At 43.5% G+C, this 18,235-nt stretch overlaps 1 protein-coding gene across 3 annotated transcripts in view; it reads right to left on the bottom strand.

Annotated features, from left to right (window-relative positions):
- Window positions 1-18,235, bottom strand: part of CAMSAP3 (calmodulin regulated spectrin associated protein family member 3) — a 169,219-nt gene that overhangs the window by 59,514 nt on the left and 91,470 nt on the right. For all 3 annotated transcript variants that reach the window (XM_075346362.1, XM_075346363.1, XM_075346364.1), the window contains exons 3-4: window positions 2,537-2,665; window positions 176-259 (exon numbers count right to left, since the gene is read on the bottom strand). In XM_075346362.1, the coding sequence (XP_075202477.1) occupies window positions 176-259; window positions 2,537-2,665 (213 nt within the window). The remainder of the gene's footprint in view (window positions 1-175; window positions 260-2,536; window positions 2,666-18,235) is intronic.

Below are 18,235 nucleotides of genomic sequence, written 5' to 3'. Positions count from 1 at the left end.
AGTTTTTTAGAAGCGCAAAGAGAAGAACATAGACTAATATATGGGCTCCTAATAAACTGAAGGGTCATCTAGAAACGTTGGCCAGATATCTGAAAAGGAGGACTCGCTCTACAGGTTTAACAAATAAAAGTAAAAGCTAACCTATGAAGCTCTCAGGTAGATCTACTCAACTTACCCCAGCCTGGTTTTGACCTTCTGGGGTTGCGAGTTGCTTTCGACCTTGTTCCCTTTCAGCTTCTTCGAGCAACTGGCGATTTATCTGGAAATACACATGTGAAACATGAGCACCACCAATAATGAAGATGGTCTTCCACCTAAAGACCAAGACAGATCACTTCTACAGCCACCGTCATCACCATTTAATTTCTAGGTAGGAGAAAGGAAGAGACAAACAATCTAAGGACCACAAGAAGACGGTTGGTAGTCCCTTTCATTATTTACCCACAAAACATACAGCGAGTGAAATTTTTTTAAGTAAATTTATTTCAACATGATTTTCTTCCCACGTCAGTAACAACCCATTCACTCCATACAGGCAACAAAAAAAAAACAAACAAACACCATAAATGTCCGTAAATTTAGTGATGTGTAATTATTAGTGTTGAGTGGACCCGGACTGGAAAAATCCGGATCCGCGCGGTTTGAGCGTTAGATCCGGGTCCAACCCGGACGCGGGATTTCGGTTGCTTCGGCAATTTTTCTTCCTTGTCAACCCACCACTGATCCGCCGGACCCGGATTATTAGCAATCCGCTCAACTCTAGTAATAATGAGAAATGATATAGGGAAAAGTATTGAACACGCTTACTGTAATTTATTGAATACTTTGTACAAAAGCCTTTGTTGGTTGGTTGGTGATGACAGCTTCAAGACGCCTCCTGTATGGAGAAACTGGTCATATGCATTGCTCAGGTGTGGTTTTGGTCCATTCTTCCACATAAACACTTTTCAAATCGTGAAGGTCCCGTGTGCTCCTTCCATGAACTCTGAGCTTTAGTTCCTCCATAAATGTTATATTTTATTCAGGACAGGTGATTGGCTCGTCCATTTTAGCAGCTTTATTTTCTTTCTCTGAAACCAACTGGCTGTGTGTTTGGGATCATTTTCTTGCGGAAATGTCCACCCTTCATCATCCTGGTAGATGGCAGTAGGTTTCATATATCAAGAATGTTTTGGTACATTTGTCCAGTCATGCTTCCTTCAATATGAAGTTTTCCAAAGCCTTATGGTGAAAAACAGCACCACACCATGATGTTCCCACCTCCGCACTCTACTGTTGCAATGGTGTTTTTGGGGTGATATGCAGTGCCTTTTGGCCTCCAAACATGGTGTGTATTATGGCATCTAAAGACTTCACTTTTGGCCTAATTTGACCAGACTATATTCTCCCAGTATTTTACAGGCTTGATTAAATGTTATTGAGCAAATTGTAAATGCTCTTGAACATGCATTTTGGTGAGTAATGTAGATTTGCATGGTGAGTGTGTATACAGGCCATGGAGGAGTGCGTTACTTATGGTTGTCTTGAAACAATGCTACCTGCTGATTCCAGGTCTTTCTGTAGATCTACACAGGTGGCTCTTTGACAACTCTTCTGATATTATTTTTCACTCTTCTGTCTGAAATCTTGCGGGGAGAACCTCTTTCATGGCTGGTTTATGATGAAATGATGTTCTTTCCCCTTCTGGAAACAACGGAGTCCCAACAGTGCTCAATGAGATTGTCACTAGTTTAAAAATTCTTCTCTAACCAATGCAATCAGTATTTTTTGCAACAATAAGGTTGTGAATATCTTGAGACAGCTCACTGGTTTTACCCATCATGAGAGGTTTCTTGTGTGGCATCTTTGTAATGAGAAATCCCACGATGTGAAAAAAAATTATACATTCCTGCTACTATCATTTTCATGGCTTCTTGCTCCTCTTTCTTCAGGTGTTCAATACTTTTTCTTTGTGTCCCTTCTCATTATTACTTAAAACTTAAATTTATGGACAACTATGGTTCGATTTCCTTGTCTGTGTGGATTGGATGGGTTGTTCCTGACCTATAGTGAGAAATTCATGTCAATGGCACCTGCTACATGCACAGTTAAACACACACTATACATTAGCATATCTTCCAGTTCATGATCGAGAGCTGAACGAAGGCTACAACAGGACTAAAGGACCTTCTACATAATGGTGAACTCCAATGACTCCTGAAAGGTCATTGATTTACTTGTGTGAAAGGTCCTTTAGCGTTTGAGCAGGTGCACTCTCTGTTTAGCTCCCGAAAGCTTCCTCTCCTGCTGCACCAATCACCTAGATCAGTGTGGAGCTGAAGGACAGAGGTCAGCTCTCTCTGATCGGGGAGGACATGGCGGTGTCAGTGTTCTCCTCCATCACCGGACACTGCCTCCGGGCTAGAAGACTTATACACTTTTTAGTAGGATTTTTTCGTGTTAAACTATAGCCCAAAAAATCCGGTACTTATTTCTGCAGCTGTAAATAAGTTATGGCCAATTGAACACTCACGTAACATAACTCATATGTTTTTACCTTATCAACCCAAGAAAGCAGCTTGACCTCCAAGCCCCCCAGTCCAGGCTCCTCAGTGGAAGGAAGAGACTCCGCACAGCGATTGGAATATACAATCATTATGGAATCAATCACGGAGAGATGGGCACCCTGGAAGAAGAGAAGGACACTCACATCAATAAACAAGTCTCTATGCTATTGTACGGACTACTCCGTTTGAGAGGAAAAAAAACAAAACAGATTGCAAACTACTCCATAGACTATCATGGGTACAAACGCTATCCATAAAAACACACTGATTGCGGTTTCTATCAACTTTTTCTATACCTCTCTAAATGGTCTTAATAATGGCATCTTTGCCAAGAAAAACGTATGGATTCGGAGGTAAACCTTAAAAAAAAAAAAAAAAAAAAAAAAAAAAAATCCTAACAAAATAACCAGAAGGAACCAACGCTAAAAACCAAGGGGCAAAGTGTTCAGCGGAACCTCGAGTGTACGCAAAGGGATTTTTGAGAGTTCCGACAAACTGCTTTGAAAAGACTGTTGCCGGTCTCACGCCCATTTTGCCCAGTTCCGTCAAAAGTCGGTGTTATGGGGCGTGGTGAGGGGACACCAGCTTATCCAATTCATGAGGCGTGACGGCGTTTGCTATGCCACAAGTCTTACTCCAGCAAGGACTGGAGTAAGGTCTACACAAGGAGGTGCATGTCACTTCTGGCCTCATCTGATCTTTATATCCCAGGAGCCTCACACTCCACCCCACCCTCTCATCAAGACTGGAGTGGAAAAAAGTCAGGGATTGGGGTAACATATCTGGTGTTGCACTAAAAATGTGTTACTTTTTATAGCTCTTTTATGCCACTAATGGAGTAAAAGCTTTGATGAATCGGCCTTTGAGGGTCTATCCATGATTGGAGGCTTGGTTTTATATCATTTAGTCCCAGTCCCAAATTTCATGCCTTGTGATTATATCACTTAAAAGTTCAATAAAGAAAAATTTTTTATTTTTTTTTTAATAAAAAGTCCCAGCCCCACAAACACCCCCACTGAACAGGGGCTACAAAACTAAACATTATTTATACCCATCTCCAATATGCTATCATAATATGTAAAAGGCATAGTAATAATACCTGCATTAATTTAGTATAGTCCTCCTGATAAAGCCATGTCTCACCTCATGTGCAGGGCATTGCAGCTTAGCTATCCATGGTTATTGACCACTCATATAGTGGCAGTTAGTTCATTAGTTGCTTGTGGTCGTAATAACTGCCACTATATGAGTGGTCAATAACCATGGATACCTAAGCTGCAATGCCCTGCACGAGGTGAGACATGGCTATATCAGGAGAACTATACTACATTTCTCATTAGAGGTATTTGCTTTTGCTGCTGCTTTTGCTGCTGCGTATTGGGTAAGCACGGTGGCTCAGTGGTTAGCACTGCAGTCTTGCAGCGCTGGGGTCCCGGGTTCAAATCCCACCGAAGACACCATCTGCAAAAATTGATATGTTCTCCCAGTGTTTGCGTGGGTTTTCGCCGGGTTCTCCGGTTTCCTCCCACACTCCAAAGACATACAGTTAGGGAATCTAGATTGTGAGCCCCAATGGGGACAGTGTTCCTGATGTATGTAAAGCGCTGTGGAATTAATAGCGCTATATAAGTGAATGAATAAATATTATTATTAATTATTATTATTATTATTGGACCTTGGAAATGGGAATACCCCTCTAACATTTATTGACCCCTATTGATTAATTTTTACAGTTCTTGACAATAAATGGTCTCCTTCATTACTAACAAGCTCATAATTTCAACGTTCCAATTTCGATTCCTCCTCGTGACTAATGAGGAGTGTAATATTCAACGCTTCCTCTAGACAGGGAGCCGTATTCCCATAATGCCTCTTTATTTGGTTACACACGTTACATTCACACGAGATTGTTTGAATACGGTCCAGCAAATTACAGAGGAGGGTGTAATACCATATAATCATGTCAGGATCTGCGGATAGGCCTCGTCGGCCCAGGCCTGCACCGGCAGAGCACGGGGGGCAGCACCGCGGTGTCGGCATTAGATCATTTTGTTTGTAAGCATGCCAGTATAACATCATTATTAGTGTGTTTATCTTATCATACAAATGGTGTAATTGTTGGGGAAGATTTACCCGGGGTGCACATTCATGGATATTAAGAGACTTGCATGAGGATTATCTGCTCTATCAGAATGGGAATACGCATATTATTGACTGACAGTATAGTGGCATGCAAAAGTTTAGGCACCCCTGGTCAAAAATACTGCTATTGTGAACAGTTAAGCAAGTTGAAGATGAAATCATCTCTAAAAAGTATAAAGTTAAAGATGACACATTTCCTTCGTATTTTAGGCAAAAAAAAGGGGGCCAATGCAACAGTTTGGGCACACTGTACGATTAATACCTAATACCAGTGTCGGACTGGCCCACTGGGGGACCCCCAGTGGGCCCTAGGTCCTTAGTGGTCTCTCATGCTTCACATAGGGCCCCAGGCTGGCAACTGCGAGCTGGGCTACAGCAGGGGGCCCCAGGCAGCTCTACCAGCGGCAGTGTCAAGGCCGCGGGGTCGCCTGTTTCTATGTCGGCCGGGGCTGCACTGCGTCTTCAATTGTTCGTGTGCCGCCCCACCCATGTCACAGTTAACAGATGCAGCCGCATCTCCTAATTGACGTCCCACTGCGCGCCCTGCACTGCTGCTTCCTGCCAGAGTGGATCTTCACTGGACCACAGACAAGCCATGGGAAGGTAAAGGCTGCACTAATATTTGTGTATGTTTGTGTATATGTATAGGTCTGTTTATATTACTTTTTTTTGTATAAGTGAGTATAATCTGTGTATGTCTGTGTGTGTATGTATGTATGTATGCATGTCTGTACAATAGTGCGTGTCTCTGCGTTTTGCATATGCCTGTGTCTGTGCATGTGTGTGTTCTTGTGCATGTGTTTGCCTGTCTACGTGTGCGTGTGTGTGTGTGTGTGTGCGTGTGCCTGTCTGAGTTCTTCTGCATGTCTATGCATGTGTGTGTCATTGTGTCTATGCATGTGTACTTGTCTGTGCTTGGGCCTGACTGTGTGCATGTATGTGCCTAGGTGTGTGTGCATGTTTTTGACTGTGTCTGTGCATGTGTTTGCCTATCTGCATATGTGTGTTTGTGTGCGTCTATGTGCCTGGCTGCGTTCTTTAGCATGTCTGTATGTGTGCGTGTTTATCTGCTTGGTTATGTATGAGTGTGTGTCTGTGTTCATGTGCCTGTCTACGTGCACCTGTCTGCATGTGCGTACATTTAGCAACCAAAAAATTGAGTTTGCACACGGATAAATCATTAATAAGAAGATTTTTATATATATTCAATACTTTTATTTCATCATATAGAATTTCACAACAATAATTTTACATAAATTTAAAGTGCTGGCACCCACAAATTTAAAAACACCCTACCCCATTAAAACCATGCAAAACAGACTGGTGTGGTGTGGTGTGGTAAATATAAGTATTATAGAGGACTTATTGCACAATTATATCAGACCACTGGCTACATAAACAATTCAATCACATATATCAAACCTACGTTGCCTAGCCATCCAAGTGCAAATGCAATATCAAAAGGAGGGGAGAGCAGCCCGTGATTCAAACCCATCTAATGTGTCATAAATATCAATATATTATAATGTCCTATTGTAAGGAGTATACTCCTTCGGAGGAAACAATGGTTTAAACATCAATAATAACGAATCGGATGCGAAACGCGCGTCGAGGTGCTGGGCGGTGTGGCCTGACCCCTGGGTAGCCTTAGCCTCTGCCGGTTAAAACCGCTCAATTACTCTGGGGGTGTTTTACATCTAACAGCCCGTGACTTTGTTTAAATTTGTCCTTAAAGGTATGCATCCATCCCCATAGGGTTTGGACTCACACTGTCTTCTTTTGGTGTTTTGTTTATTATTGATGTTTAAACCATTGTTTCCTCCAAAGGAGTATACTCCTTACAATAGGACATTATAATATATTGTTATTTATGACACATTAGATGGGTTTGAATCACGGGCTGCTCTCCCCTCCTTTTGATATTGTATTTGCACTTTATATTACTGAGTGGATGGCTAGGCAACGTAGGTTTGATATATGTGATTGAATTGTTTATGTACCCAGTGGTCTGATATAATTGTGCAATAAGTCCTCTATAATAATTATATTTACCACACCACACCAGTCTGTTTTGCATGGTTTTAATGGGGTAGGGTGTTTTTAAATTTGTGGGTGCCAGCACTTTATTAATAAATTTATGTAAAATTATTGTTGTGAAATTCTATATGATGAAATAAAAGTATTGAATATATATAAAAATCTTCTTATGATTTATCCGTGTACAAACTCAATTTTTTGGTTGCTAGTTTTGATATGGTGATGTTTGCCATAATTTATGGAATTTGGATATGGAGTTCTATTTCCTGTTTTGGTTTAATCATATGTGTACATTTTTCTGCATGTGCGCATGTCTGTGTACTTGTCAGCATATCTGTGTGTACATTTGTCTGTGTCTATGTATGTAAGCGTGCATGTGTGTACGTGCGCTTTTCTGTGTCTACGTTTTCAGGTCTGTGTACATGTCTTTATGTGTGTTCATGCCTGTGTGTTTACGTATGTATGAGTGTGTCCTTGTCTGCATGGGTGTGCATGCCTGCATGCATTTGTAGCATGTCTGTGTGCATTTGAGTGTCTGTGTATGTCTGTGCATGTGCATGTGCATGTGTGCGTCTAGTGTGTGCATGTCAGTGCTTCTGCATGTGCTCATCTGTGTGCATGTGTCAGTGTGTGTCTGCATGCATGTGTGCCTGTCTGCATGCCTACATCACATCTTTTAAATCACTGCTATGCACTGCGCTCTGACGTCTGCACGCGGCCTCGGATGGGTGGGATGTACATTTGGCTGTGCCGGATATGAAGCAACAAGAGGACGCCGGGGAGCGCACGAAGGTGAGAAGAATCTTTTTGTTCTTCCCTCTGTGAATGGACAGGGTAGTTGACATAGGGGCCCAGTATGGGGCAATTTAGGGGCCTTGGATGGGAGATATTAAATACAGGGGGCCAGAAGGGAGACATTATTAAATAAAAGCAGCCAGGATCGGGGACATAGTTATTATATGGGGCCAGAACGAGGAACATACATTATTGGTTTATGGTGGCAAGAGGGGACATAATTACTGTGGGGGCAAATTAGGGGACATTATTACTGCTGTAATAGAATTTCATTTTGAGGATACTGTCTTCCATGGAGGCAAAAAAAGTCTGACGTAGTGTAGAAATAGGGGAAAAAGTGAGGAATGTGCTCTGGGAGTGATCAGCTATAGGTGACTGTTATTTTCTGCAGAGTTGCGTCATGGCAGGAAGAAGTGATGGCGGTCAGTGCCGGATGAAGAGGAAAAGCGAATGATTAACTTCAGCTAGAGACGTCACTGGCGCACACACACACATACATACATACATACATACATAATATATATATATATATATAGCTCCTCTGTGTAATGTTATTGGTGATCACTATTACATGTACACACTATACACTATATACAGAGCTCCTCTGTGTAATGTCATTGGTGATCACTGTATTACATGTACACACTATACACTATATACAGAGCTCCTCTGTGTAATGTCATTGGTGATCACTGTATTACATGTACACACTATACACAGAGCTCCTGTGTATAATGTCACTGGTGATCACTGTATTACCTGTACACTGACACTATATACAGAGCTCCTGTGTATAATGATACGGATGGTAATATTAGTGTTAATTGAGTCTGTGGACAGATGTCTTTTATACAGATGACAATTTAAGACAGCTGTCTTTAAAAGCAGGTAACGAGTTGATTAGGAGTGTCTAACTAGTCTATAGGAGCCAGAACTCTTAATGGTTGGTAGGGAATCAAAAACTTATTTCTCTCTGCAAAATACAAATAAATGTATATAATTTATACAATGTGATTTTCTGGATTTTATTTGGGATATTCTATTTCTCACTGTTAAAATTAACCTACCCTTAAAATTATAGCCTATTCATGTCTTTGTCAGTGGGCAAACTTCGCAAGGGATCAAATAATTATTTCCTTCACTATATGCATATGGTTGTACTATGTGATCATGTGGTTCTGATACTTAAGGCCACTTTACACACTGAGACTTTCAGCGATCCCACCAGCGATTCCAACCTGGCCGGGATCGCTACAAAGTCTCTGGTGAGCTGTCAAACAGGCAAACCTGGCCAACGACGCAACAGCGATCCGGACCTGCAGAACGACCTAGCTAGTCAAACACTGGAAACGAGTGATGTGTCACAATATCTGTCAATCACTATTCTCCGTCAGTCGGTCTCTCCCTCTTGGTCTCTATTCTCTCTGTGTCGGTCCGTCACTATCTCTGTCCCTCTCTCACAGTCTGTCGGTCATTTTCCCCTCCTCTCTCATACTCACCGATCCCTGATCTCCGGCGCGGCGCTGCACGGCATTCACACTGCTGCGGCGGCTTTTTCCTCTTTTGAAAAAGCCGGCCGCTCATTAAACAATCTCGTATTCCCTGCTTTCCCCGCCCACAAGCGCCTATGATTGGTTGCAGTGAGACATGCCCCCACGCTGAGTGACAGGTGTCTCACTGCACCCAATCACAGCAGCCGGTGGGCGTGTCTATACTGTGCAGTGAAATAAATAATTAAAAAAAACGGCGTGCGGTCCCCCCCAAATTTAATACCAGCCAGATAAAGCAATACGGCTGAAGGCTGGTATTCTCAGGATGGGGAGCTCCACGTTATGGGGAGCCCCCCAGCCTAACAATATCAGTCAGCAGCCGCCCAGAATTGCCGCATACATTATATGCGACAGTTCTGGGACTGTACCCGGCTCTTCCCGATTTGCCCTGGTGCGTTGGCAAATCGGGGTAATAAGGAGTTATTGGCAGCCCATAGCTGCCAATAACTCCTAGATTAATCATGTCAGGCGTCTCCCCGAGATACCTTCCATGATTAATCTGTAAATTACAGTAAATAAAACACACACAACTGAAAAAATCATTTATTAGAAATAAAAAACACAAACATTCCCTCATCACCAATTTAATCAGCCCCAAAAAGCCCTCCTTGTCCGGCGTAATCCACGGACCTCCAGCGTCGCATCCAGCTCTGCTACATGCAGGTGACAGGAGCAGCAGAATACACCGCCGCTCCTGTCACCTCCACGCAGCTAATGAAGGCAATAGTGCGATCAGCTGAGCTGTCACTGAGGTTACCTGGACCCGGCGGTGGCCGCGGGTAACCTCAGTGACAGCTCAGCTGATCGCGCTACTCACCTCAGTTGCTTCCTGGAGCTGACCGGAGCAGCGGTGAGTAGCGCGATCAGCTGAGCTGTCACTGAGGTTACCCGCGGCCACCGCTGCATCCACCGCTGGATCCAGTGACAGCGGGTAACCTCAGTGACAGCTCAGCCGATCGCGCGGCTGTCTTCATTAGCTGCGTGGAGGTGACAGGAGCGGCGGTGTCTTCTGTAGCTCCTGTCACCTGCATGCAGCAGAGCTGGAAGCGACGCTGGAGGTCCGTGGATTACGCCGGACAAGGAGGGCTTTTTGGGGCTTATTAAATTGGTGATGAGGGAATGTGTATGTTTTTTATTTCTAATAAATGATTTTTTCGGGTGTGTCTGTTTTATTTACTGTAATTTACAGATTAATCATGGAAGGAATCTCGGGGAGACGCCTGACATGATAAATCTAGGACTTATTGGCAGCTATGGGCTGCCAATAACTCCTTATTACCCCGATTTGCCAACGCACCAGGGCAAATCGGGAAGAGCCGGGTACAGTCCCAGAACTGTCGCATATAATGTATGCGGCAATTCTGGGCGGCTGCTGACTGATATTGTTAGGCTGGGGGGCTCCCCATAACATGGAGCTCCCCATCGTGAGAATACCAGCCTGCAGCCGTATGGCTTTATCTGGCTGGTATTAAAATTGGGGGGGACCGCACGCCGGTTTTTTTAATTATTTATTTCACTGCACTGTATACACACGCCCACCGGCTGCTGTGATTGAGTGCAGTGAGACACCTGTCACTCAGCGTGGGGGCGTGTCTCACTGCAACCAATCATAGGCGCCTGTGGGCGGGGAAAGTAGGGAATACGAAATTGTTTAATGAGCAGCCGGCTTTTTCAAAAGAGGAAAAGCCGCCGCAGCAGTGTGAATGCCGTGCAGCGCCGCGCCGGGGATCGGTGAGTATGAGAGAGGAGGGGAAAATGACCCACAGACTGTGAGTGGGACAAAGATAGTGACGGACCGACACAGAGAGAATAGAGACCGAGAGGGAGAGACCGACTGACAGAATAGTGATTGACAGATAGTGACATCACTCGTTTCCAGTGTTTTAAGTCCCCTTTACACACAGACTTTCTAGCGATCATGCTGCACAGCGGGAAACAAAGGACCAAAGAATGGTCCTGAACGATTTGTAGCAATCAGCAACCTCACAGCAGGGGCCAGGTCGCTGATGTATTTCACACACTGCAATGTCGCTGGGGAGGTCGCTATTACATCACAAAACCGGTGACGTTACAGCGACGTCGTTTGCGATGTTGCAGTGTGTAAAGCCACCTTTAGACGAAGTGCAGAATATTTTTACAGTATGTAGGGGTAACAGCACTACATAGTACCGTACTATTAAATCACAGAACAATGCACTCGCCAACATAAGGGCGACCTTGAGCGGTGGGAAAAGAATCCTGATCCAGCAAGCTGCCTCCTGGCCAAGGACAAAGGAGCCCTAGATCATCAGTTTTTGTAAAGTATAAGATTTCTGGATAGGGAGTAACATGAAACATTACAAAATCTAGTGCAGTGTATCTTTCTGTGGATAATATTTGGAATGTGTAGGCATGCCCCGTACTGGTCACCCGTATGATGCATGTTTACATCCGGTTGGGGACGGGCTCATCGAATAATGGCATGAAGCAAAAAGTCAGGGTGGAGCGGTCACGGCTGGCTGGCAAAGCAAAGAACGTATTCAACCACCCTGAAAAACAGGAATGAAAACTTTTATCTAAAGTCAGATGCACAGTTGTGTGCCGGTTTCTCCGAGAACAAAGAGGCCACTAGCAGCGGTTTCTGATGTCGGCAGATGCCATCGGAGCAGAATGAGGTCTTTGTTTACCTGACACTTCTACAATTACTTCGGCTTCTCCTCAGCTTTATTTTTAGGTGAAATGAGAATCCATCTCCGAGACTGTAGGGCATTTTCCTTTACAGAGTAATCACTAATTTTATTTTAATAAAATCAATCGTACAAGTGAAAATAAGAAAAAAAAAAAATAAGAAAAACTTCTATGTGTAAAGTTTTTTCAAATTTTTGTGAAGCATTTTTGTGGACAATGTCAGAACAGGTCCTTGGAAAAAGAAAATTCTCGAAGAAATTGTGAACATGGCCCAAGGAGATCAACTGTGTTCTTGAAGCCATTCAGCACAACTTAGTAATGTCCAACCAGGACCTAAATGCGTTTTATAAACATTGGAAGTGATACTCTCACGTGTATCTATGACAGGCTTGCACAATATTTGGCCCACGGGCCGCATGCTGCCCTCAGAGTTTGCTGCGATTCACTCGATTGAATGGCACATGAGGCTAACCTGACATTGCAATCACTGCACTAAGCTTGGCAATTTATTCATGTACAGGCGGTGACTCTGGCACTGCATTCTTGTACTAACTGTGGTTCTGGTACTGCATTCTTGTACTGAGGGAGGTTCTGGCACTGTATTCAGGAGCTGACTATGGTTATGGCGCTACATTCTTGTCCTGAGGGAGGTTCCGGCGCTGCATTAAAGTACCAACCATTTATCTGGCACTGCATTTATGTACCGACTATGGTTCTGGCACTTCATTCTTGTACGGACGGTGGATCTGGTGCTGCATTCTTGTACTGACTCTGGAGCTGCATTTAAGTACCGACTATGGCTCTGGCACTGCATTCATGTACTGACTATACTTCTGGCACTGCATTCTCGTACGGACGGTGGATCTGGTGCTGCATTCTCGTGCCGACTGTGGTTCTGGCACTGCAATCTCGTACTGACTGTGGTTCTGAGGCGGCATTCATGTACTGACTGTGGTTCTGGAGCTGCATTCAAGTACTGACTATGGCTATGGCACTGCATTCATGTACCGACTATGGTTCTGGCGCTGCATTTTCAAACTGACTATGACTGTACCACTGTATTCCCGTACTGATGGAGGTTCTGTAGCTGCATTCCCGTACTGACTGTGGTTCTGGCGCTGCATTCTAGTACTTAGAGTGGTACTGATGCCGGATTCATGTACTGACTGTGGTTCTAGAGCTGCATTTAAGTATCGACTAAGGCTCTGGCACTGCATTCATGTACAGACTGTGGTTCTGGCACTGCATTCATGTACGGACGGTGGATCTGGTGCTGCATTTTTGTACTGGCGGTGGTTCTGAGGCTGCATTCATGTACTGAAGGTGGTCCTAGCACTGCATTCTTGTATTGGAGGTTCTGGCGCATCCTTCATGTACCGAAGTTAGCGTACGATCACAAATTATTTTTTTAGAGCAGAAACTTAGCATAACATCTCAAAGTCCTCCTGAAATTCTTAAAACATTTTTCTGGTGATGTAAAAATATACTGATTGTGGTTCTGGTGATGCATTCATATAATTATCCATTTACTTTTTTTGTGGCCCTTGGGATTGGTTCAGTATGGCAATGTGGCCCTTGGACAAAAAGATAGTGTGCACCCCTAATCTGCAACATATCAGATAGTCAGGCTATGTCCACTTTTGGAACCAGTTTTTGCATCGGAAAACTTTGCAGCTGTTATAATTATGTAATACCATATTTCCAGTATACAGTGCGGAAAGTATTTCAGACACTGCAAATTTTGCTAGTTTTCCCACCTATAAAGAATGGAGAGGTCTAAGTTTTATCATAGGTACACTTAAACAGTGACAAAAAGAATAGAAAAATCACATTGTATGATTTTTAAATAATTTGCATTTTATTGCATAAGATAAGTATTTGATACAATAGAAAAAGATACGTTAATATTTTGTAGAATCCTTTGTTTGCAGTCAGAGGTCGGACGTTTCCTGTACCTGTAGTTCTTGACCTGGTTTGCACACACTGCAGCGGGGATTTTGCCCCACTCATCCATACAGATCTTCTCCAGATCTTTCAGGTTTCAGGGCTGTCACTGAGCAATACAGAGTTTCAGCTCACTCCAAAGATTTTCTATTGGTTTCAGGTCTGGAGACTACAGTTCTGGGGGGTATACAGCACTGGGGGTCAGAGGACAGTCAGCTCTGGGTGGGCACACGGCACTAGGGTCATGGGGGACACAGGTCTGGAGGGTATACAGCACTGTGGTGAGGAGCAGACAGTTCTGAAAGGTATACAGCACTGGGGTCAGGGGACACAGGTCTGAAGGGTATACAGCACTAGGGTCAGGTGACAGTTCTTGGGGGGGGGGGACGGGACATACTGCTCGGCAGGAGGTTGGTGCTGCGGTTCCTCTCTTCATGGTAGATGCTAGAGTGTATGGGATCCTTCCAGGTACCTTCTCTTCATGTTAGAACGGGAGTTCAGCACACTGCACCATAGCTCCACCCACAGATGAACTTCAATGCCCCTGCACACAACGCTAAGCAGCAGTGACACGCTGCATGCAGGAATGTGTGTCTGCCGCCTGAGCAGTGAGGTCCCCGGAACTTGACCCGGGGCTGCGGGATACATCATAGCCACTGCCAACGGCGAGTGGGCCCCCTTGGTCCATGTGTGCAGAGTGCTGATGCCAGCCATGGGTAACAGCTATGTATCCAACACTGAGAGCAAGTGACAGATATCAAGCAAGTGGGGGGGGGGGTGTCACAGGACTGTCAAAAAGCAAAATTCTCACAGTCCAGCATCCTTAGCATAATACATAAAATTTATAGCGGACTATTTATTATTTTTCTATTACTTTAGTATTCTGCACATCCTGATCCAGAATTGGCAATAGTCAGGACATTATGGTCTCTCTCTGAATTAAAGTTAACGTTAAAAAGGGATTCACCTGATGACACTCGTCTCACCTAAATCACTCCTCCAATGTGTGATCCTGATTTTCACTCTGGCTGCCATATGATTAGCCCAGCAAGACAGAATCAGGACATACAAGGCTCATGTTCAAGAGTCAAGCAGATCCTTTATATTTTTTTATATTTTTTCCCATAAACACTATACACATTAATGCCTTTACTGTAGAGACAGCACATGCAATAGCTAAGGGGAAACTGAACTGTCCCTTGCTGGGGCACAGTCATCATACTTGCCTACTATCAAAAAGTAAAAAAGGGACAATTTATATTTTATGTTAAATTAGTATCCTTTATATGTGCCCACACAGAAATACTGCTCCTAGTGAAGCCCATTTGTGTTCCCATGCAGTATAGCACTGCTTACATGACCCCTCCCTGTATGAGAACCTCAGTGCCCACCACACTGTATGATGCTCCCACAGAACCCACCCCATCAAACAGTAGAATGCCCACAGACACCCCACACAGTGTACACACACAGCTGTGCTACATCAATGTGAGATGGTGGTCGAGTTCCTACCCTTGAAGACCCCAAATGTGGTCTAATACTTTATAATATGTGTGTGTGTGTGTGTGAGTGTGATTATATATATATATATATATATATATATATATATATATATATATATATATATATATATATATATATATATATATTATAAAAAATATAATATATATATATATATATATATATATATATATATATATATATATATATATATATATATATATATATATATATATATATATATACACACATATACATACACACACATATATAAAAATAAATGTATGTATGTATATGTATGTGTAATATATATATATATATATATACATATATATACACACACACATATATATATATATATATATATATATATATATATATGTGTGTGTGTGTGTGTGTGTGTGTGTGTGTGTGTGTGTGTGTGTGTGTGTGTGTGTGTGTGTGTGTGTATATGTATACGTATATATATATATATATATATATATATATATATACACACACATATATACACACACATGCATATGTGTGTATATATATATATATATTACACACACACTATATATATATATATATATATATATATATATATATATATATATATATATATATATATATATATATATATATATATATATATATATATATATGTGTGTGTGTGTGTGTGTGTGTGTGTGTGTGTGTGTGTGTGTGTGTATATATATGTATATATATATGTACACACACACACATGCATATATGTGTGTGTGTGTGTGTATGTATATATATATATATATATATATATTCGTAAGATGTGGTGTAATTGTAATGTATAGATGTAGCAGTGCTGGTAGTGTTAGAGGATTAGAACATAGAATGTTGGTAAGATAGGTTGCCTAGCAACTGACTGCAGGGCCAGTGAGTTGGCAGTTGAGATTAGCCCATGGGGGAGGAGCAGTGCTGAGGGAGAGGGACAGGTTCCATCTTAGAGTGCAGTTGGGGAATGACCAGAGCAGAGTTCGGACATATGGGTCCATCAGGTCATTTGGGTCACATTCTTCGGGTGACTTGGGGCAGGAAGGAGTGAAAGACCAAGCAAGAGTAGCGAGAAAGTATCACGGAATTTCGGAAGGTGGTTACACCCAGAGACGAGACCGGCAGTGAAATCTGGGACTGGTCAAAGAGCCGAAAACAATCCTTGTGTGTGGGGTCTGTGAACAGCTGCTTAGTAGCAGGCCCTGGGTAGCTTACTGCTGAAAAGAAACGGGCTGAAATGGTGGTGAACATGAGACGGGAATGCAGTTCTGGGCGGTAGACCCGGGAGTGTCACTACTCCTTGTTGATGGGAGGACGTGGAACCACAAATGAACTAGAAGGACTCTAATGAACAATACTTTTGTGCTAAGCTGGGTTGTGGCAGAAGGTCTGGGAATAACCGGGACAGTAACATCTAAAGTGAACATTGAGGAACTTTGTCTTTTGGTACTTTGTGTAAAAAAAATGGCAAATAAGTTATGTGCCCGCTATGTATTGTGCTTGGTCCTCCACCGAACACTGTTTAGTAAAATGTTGTTTATGAAGAACCAGTGGCCTCCTTCATTGAATGCTATAACAACCGGTGCAGGCCGGCAACGCCTCCGGCAGCATGCGGCCTACAGGGGCAGACCAACCGAAGACCTAAAGCTCACACACCCAGCCAGGACCATAACATTTCTTCTGTGAAGTGGTCCTGGGGTGTCTACCGGAGGGAATCCCTCGCCCACAACTACCTCCCCGAACCTATGCCTTAGGGCTCATTCACATGACTGTTCCGTCTGTCCTGGTCAGTTCCTGTTTTTTTGTGGACCCACGGACAGGACCATCTTTTCAATGTCTTTTGCGTAGGATCGGATGGCACACAAGCACTTCCATGTGCATCTGATCCTACAAAAAAAAAACAAAAAAAAACAACACATCGGATGCCGTATGTCCGTTCCGTTATTATGGAACATGTCCTATTCTGTTCCGTAATAACGGACCGTGACTCAATACAAGTCAATGGGCCCGCAAAATCCCTGGAAGCCGCACGGAAGCACCTCCGTGTGACCTCCGACGGGTGCCCATGCAGTCTGTGTCCCGCTCCCCCGCCAACCCCGTGGCTGCTCGCACTGCAGTGCGAGCAGCCGCGGGGATGATGAGCGTTGCCGTCAGGAGGTTAGTAAAGTTCATTACCTGCGGTGATGAAGTCCTGCCCTCCTGACATAAGCGCTTGTCACTGACAGCTGCATTCTCACATCACCGCTCGCGGCCGGCCCGAGACTGATTAGCTGTGACGTCACGGACCATTCACAAGAGGTGATCTGAGAATGCGGCGGGCATAAAAAACTCCGTGACCAGCGCTGATGTCAGGAGTGCAGCGGTTTCCATCACCGCAGGTAATGTACCTCGCTAACCTCCAGAAGTCAGCGCTGGTCATGCCCTGCAGTTCCCTGGGCTGACCTCATGATGTTAGCTCAGGTCACTGCATTGCTCTCCCAGTCAATGGGGAACGTTATGTTCTTCATTGACCGGGACAGCGAGTATGGATCGTCGTGGGACCCCCTTATTGGATTACGCTGGACCCAGATTTGTTTTTTTCTTTTCAATAAATTGGTGAAAGAGGGAATGTGTTGAGTTTTTCTTGAAATAAAAATAGGTTTGTCGTCTATTTTTTTTTTTTTTAATTACTGACTGGGTTACTGATGTCGGGTATCTGATAGATGCCATGACATCAGTAACCCCAGGGCTTGATGCCAGGTGACATTACACATCTGGTATCAACCCCATATATTACCCAGTTTGCCACTGCACCAGGGCATCGGAATGAGCTGGGGTAAAGCACCAGGATTGGCACATCTAATGGATGCGCTACTTCTGGGGCAGCTGCAACCTGTTATTCTTAGGCTGGGGAGGGTCCAAGAACCGCGGACCTCCCTAGTCTGAGAATACCAGACCACAGCTGTCCGCTTTACCTTGGCTGGTGATCTAATTTGGGGGGACCGCACGTTTTTTTTTTTTAAATTATTTATTTATTTAAATTTAAAATAACAGCGTGGGGTG

Source organism: Anomaloglossus baeobatrachus, chromosome 4 (genome assembly GCF_048569485.1).
Source record: "Anomaloglossus baeobatrachus isolate aAnoBae1 chromosome 4, aAnoBae1.hap1, whole genome shotgun sequence".
Lineage (NCBI taxonomy): Eukaryota > Metazoa > Chordata > Amphibia > Anura > Aromobatidae > Anomaloglossus > Anomaloglossus baeobatrachus.
Note: the sequence above shows the minus strand (reverse complement) of the source record. Positions and strands in the feature narration are given on the sequence as shown.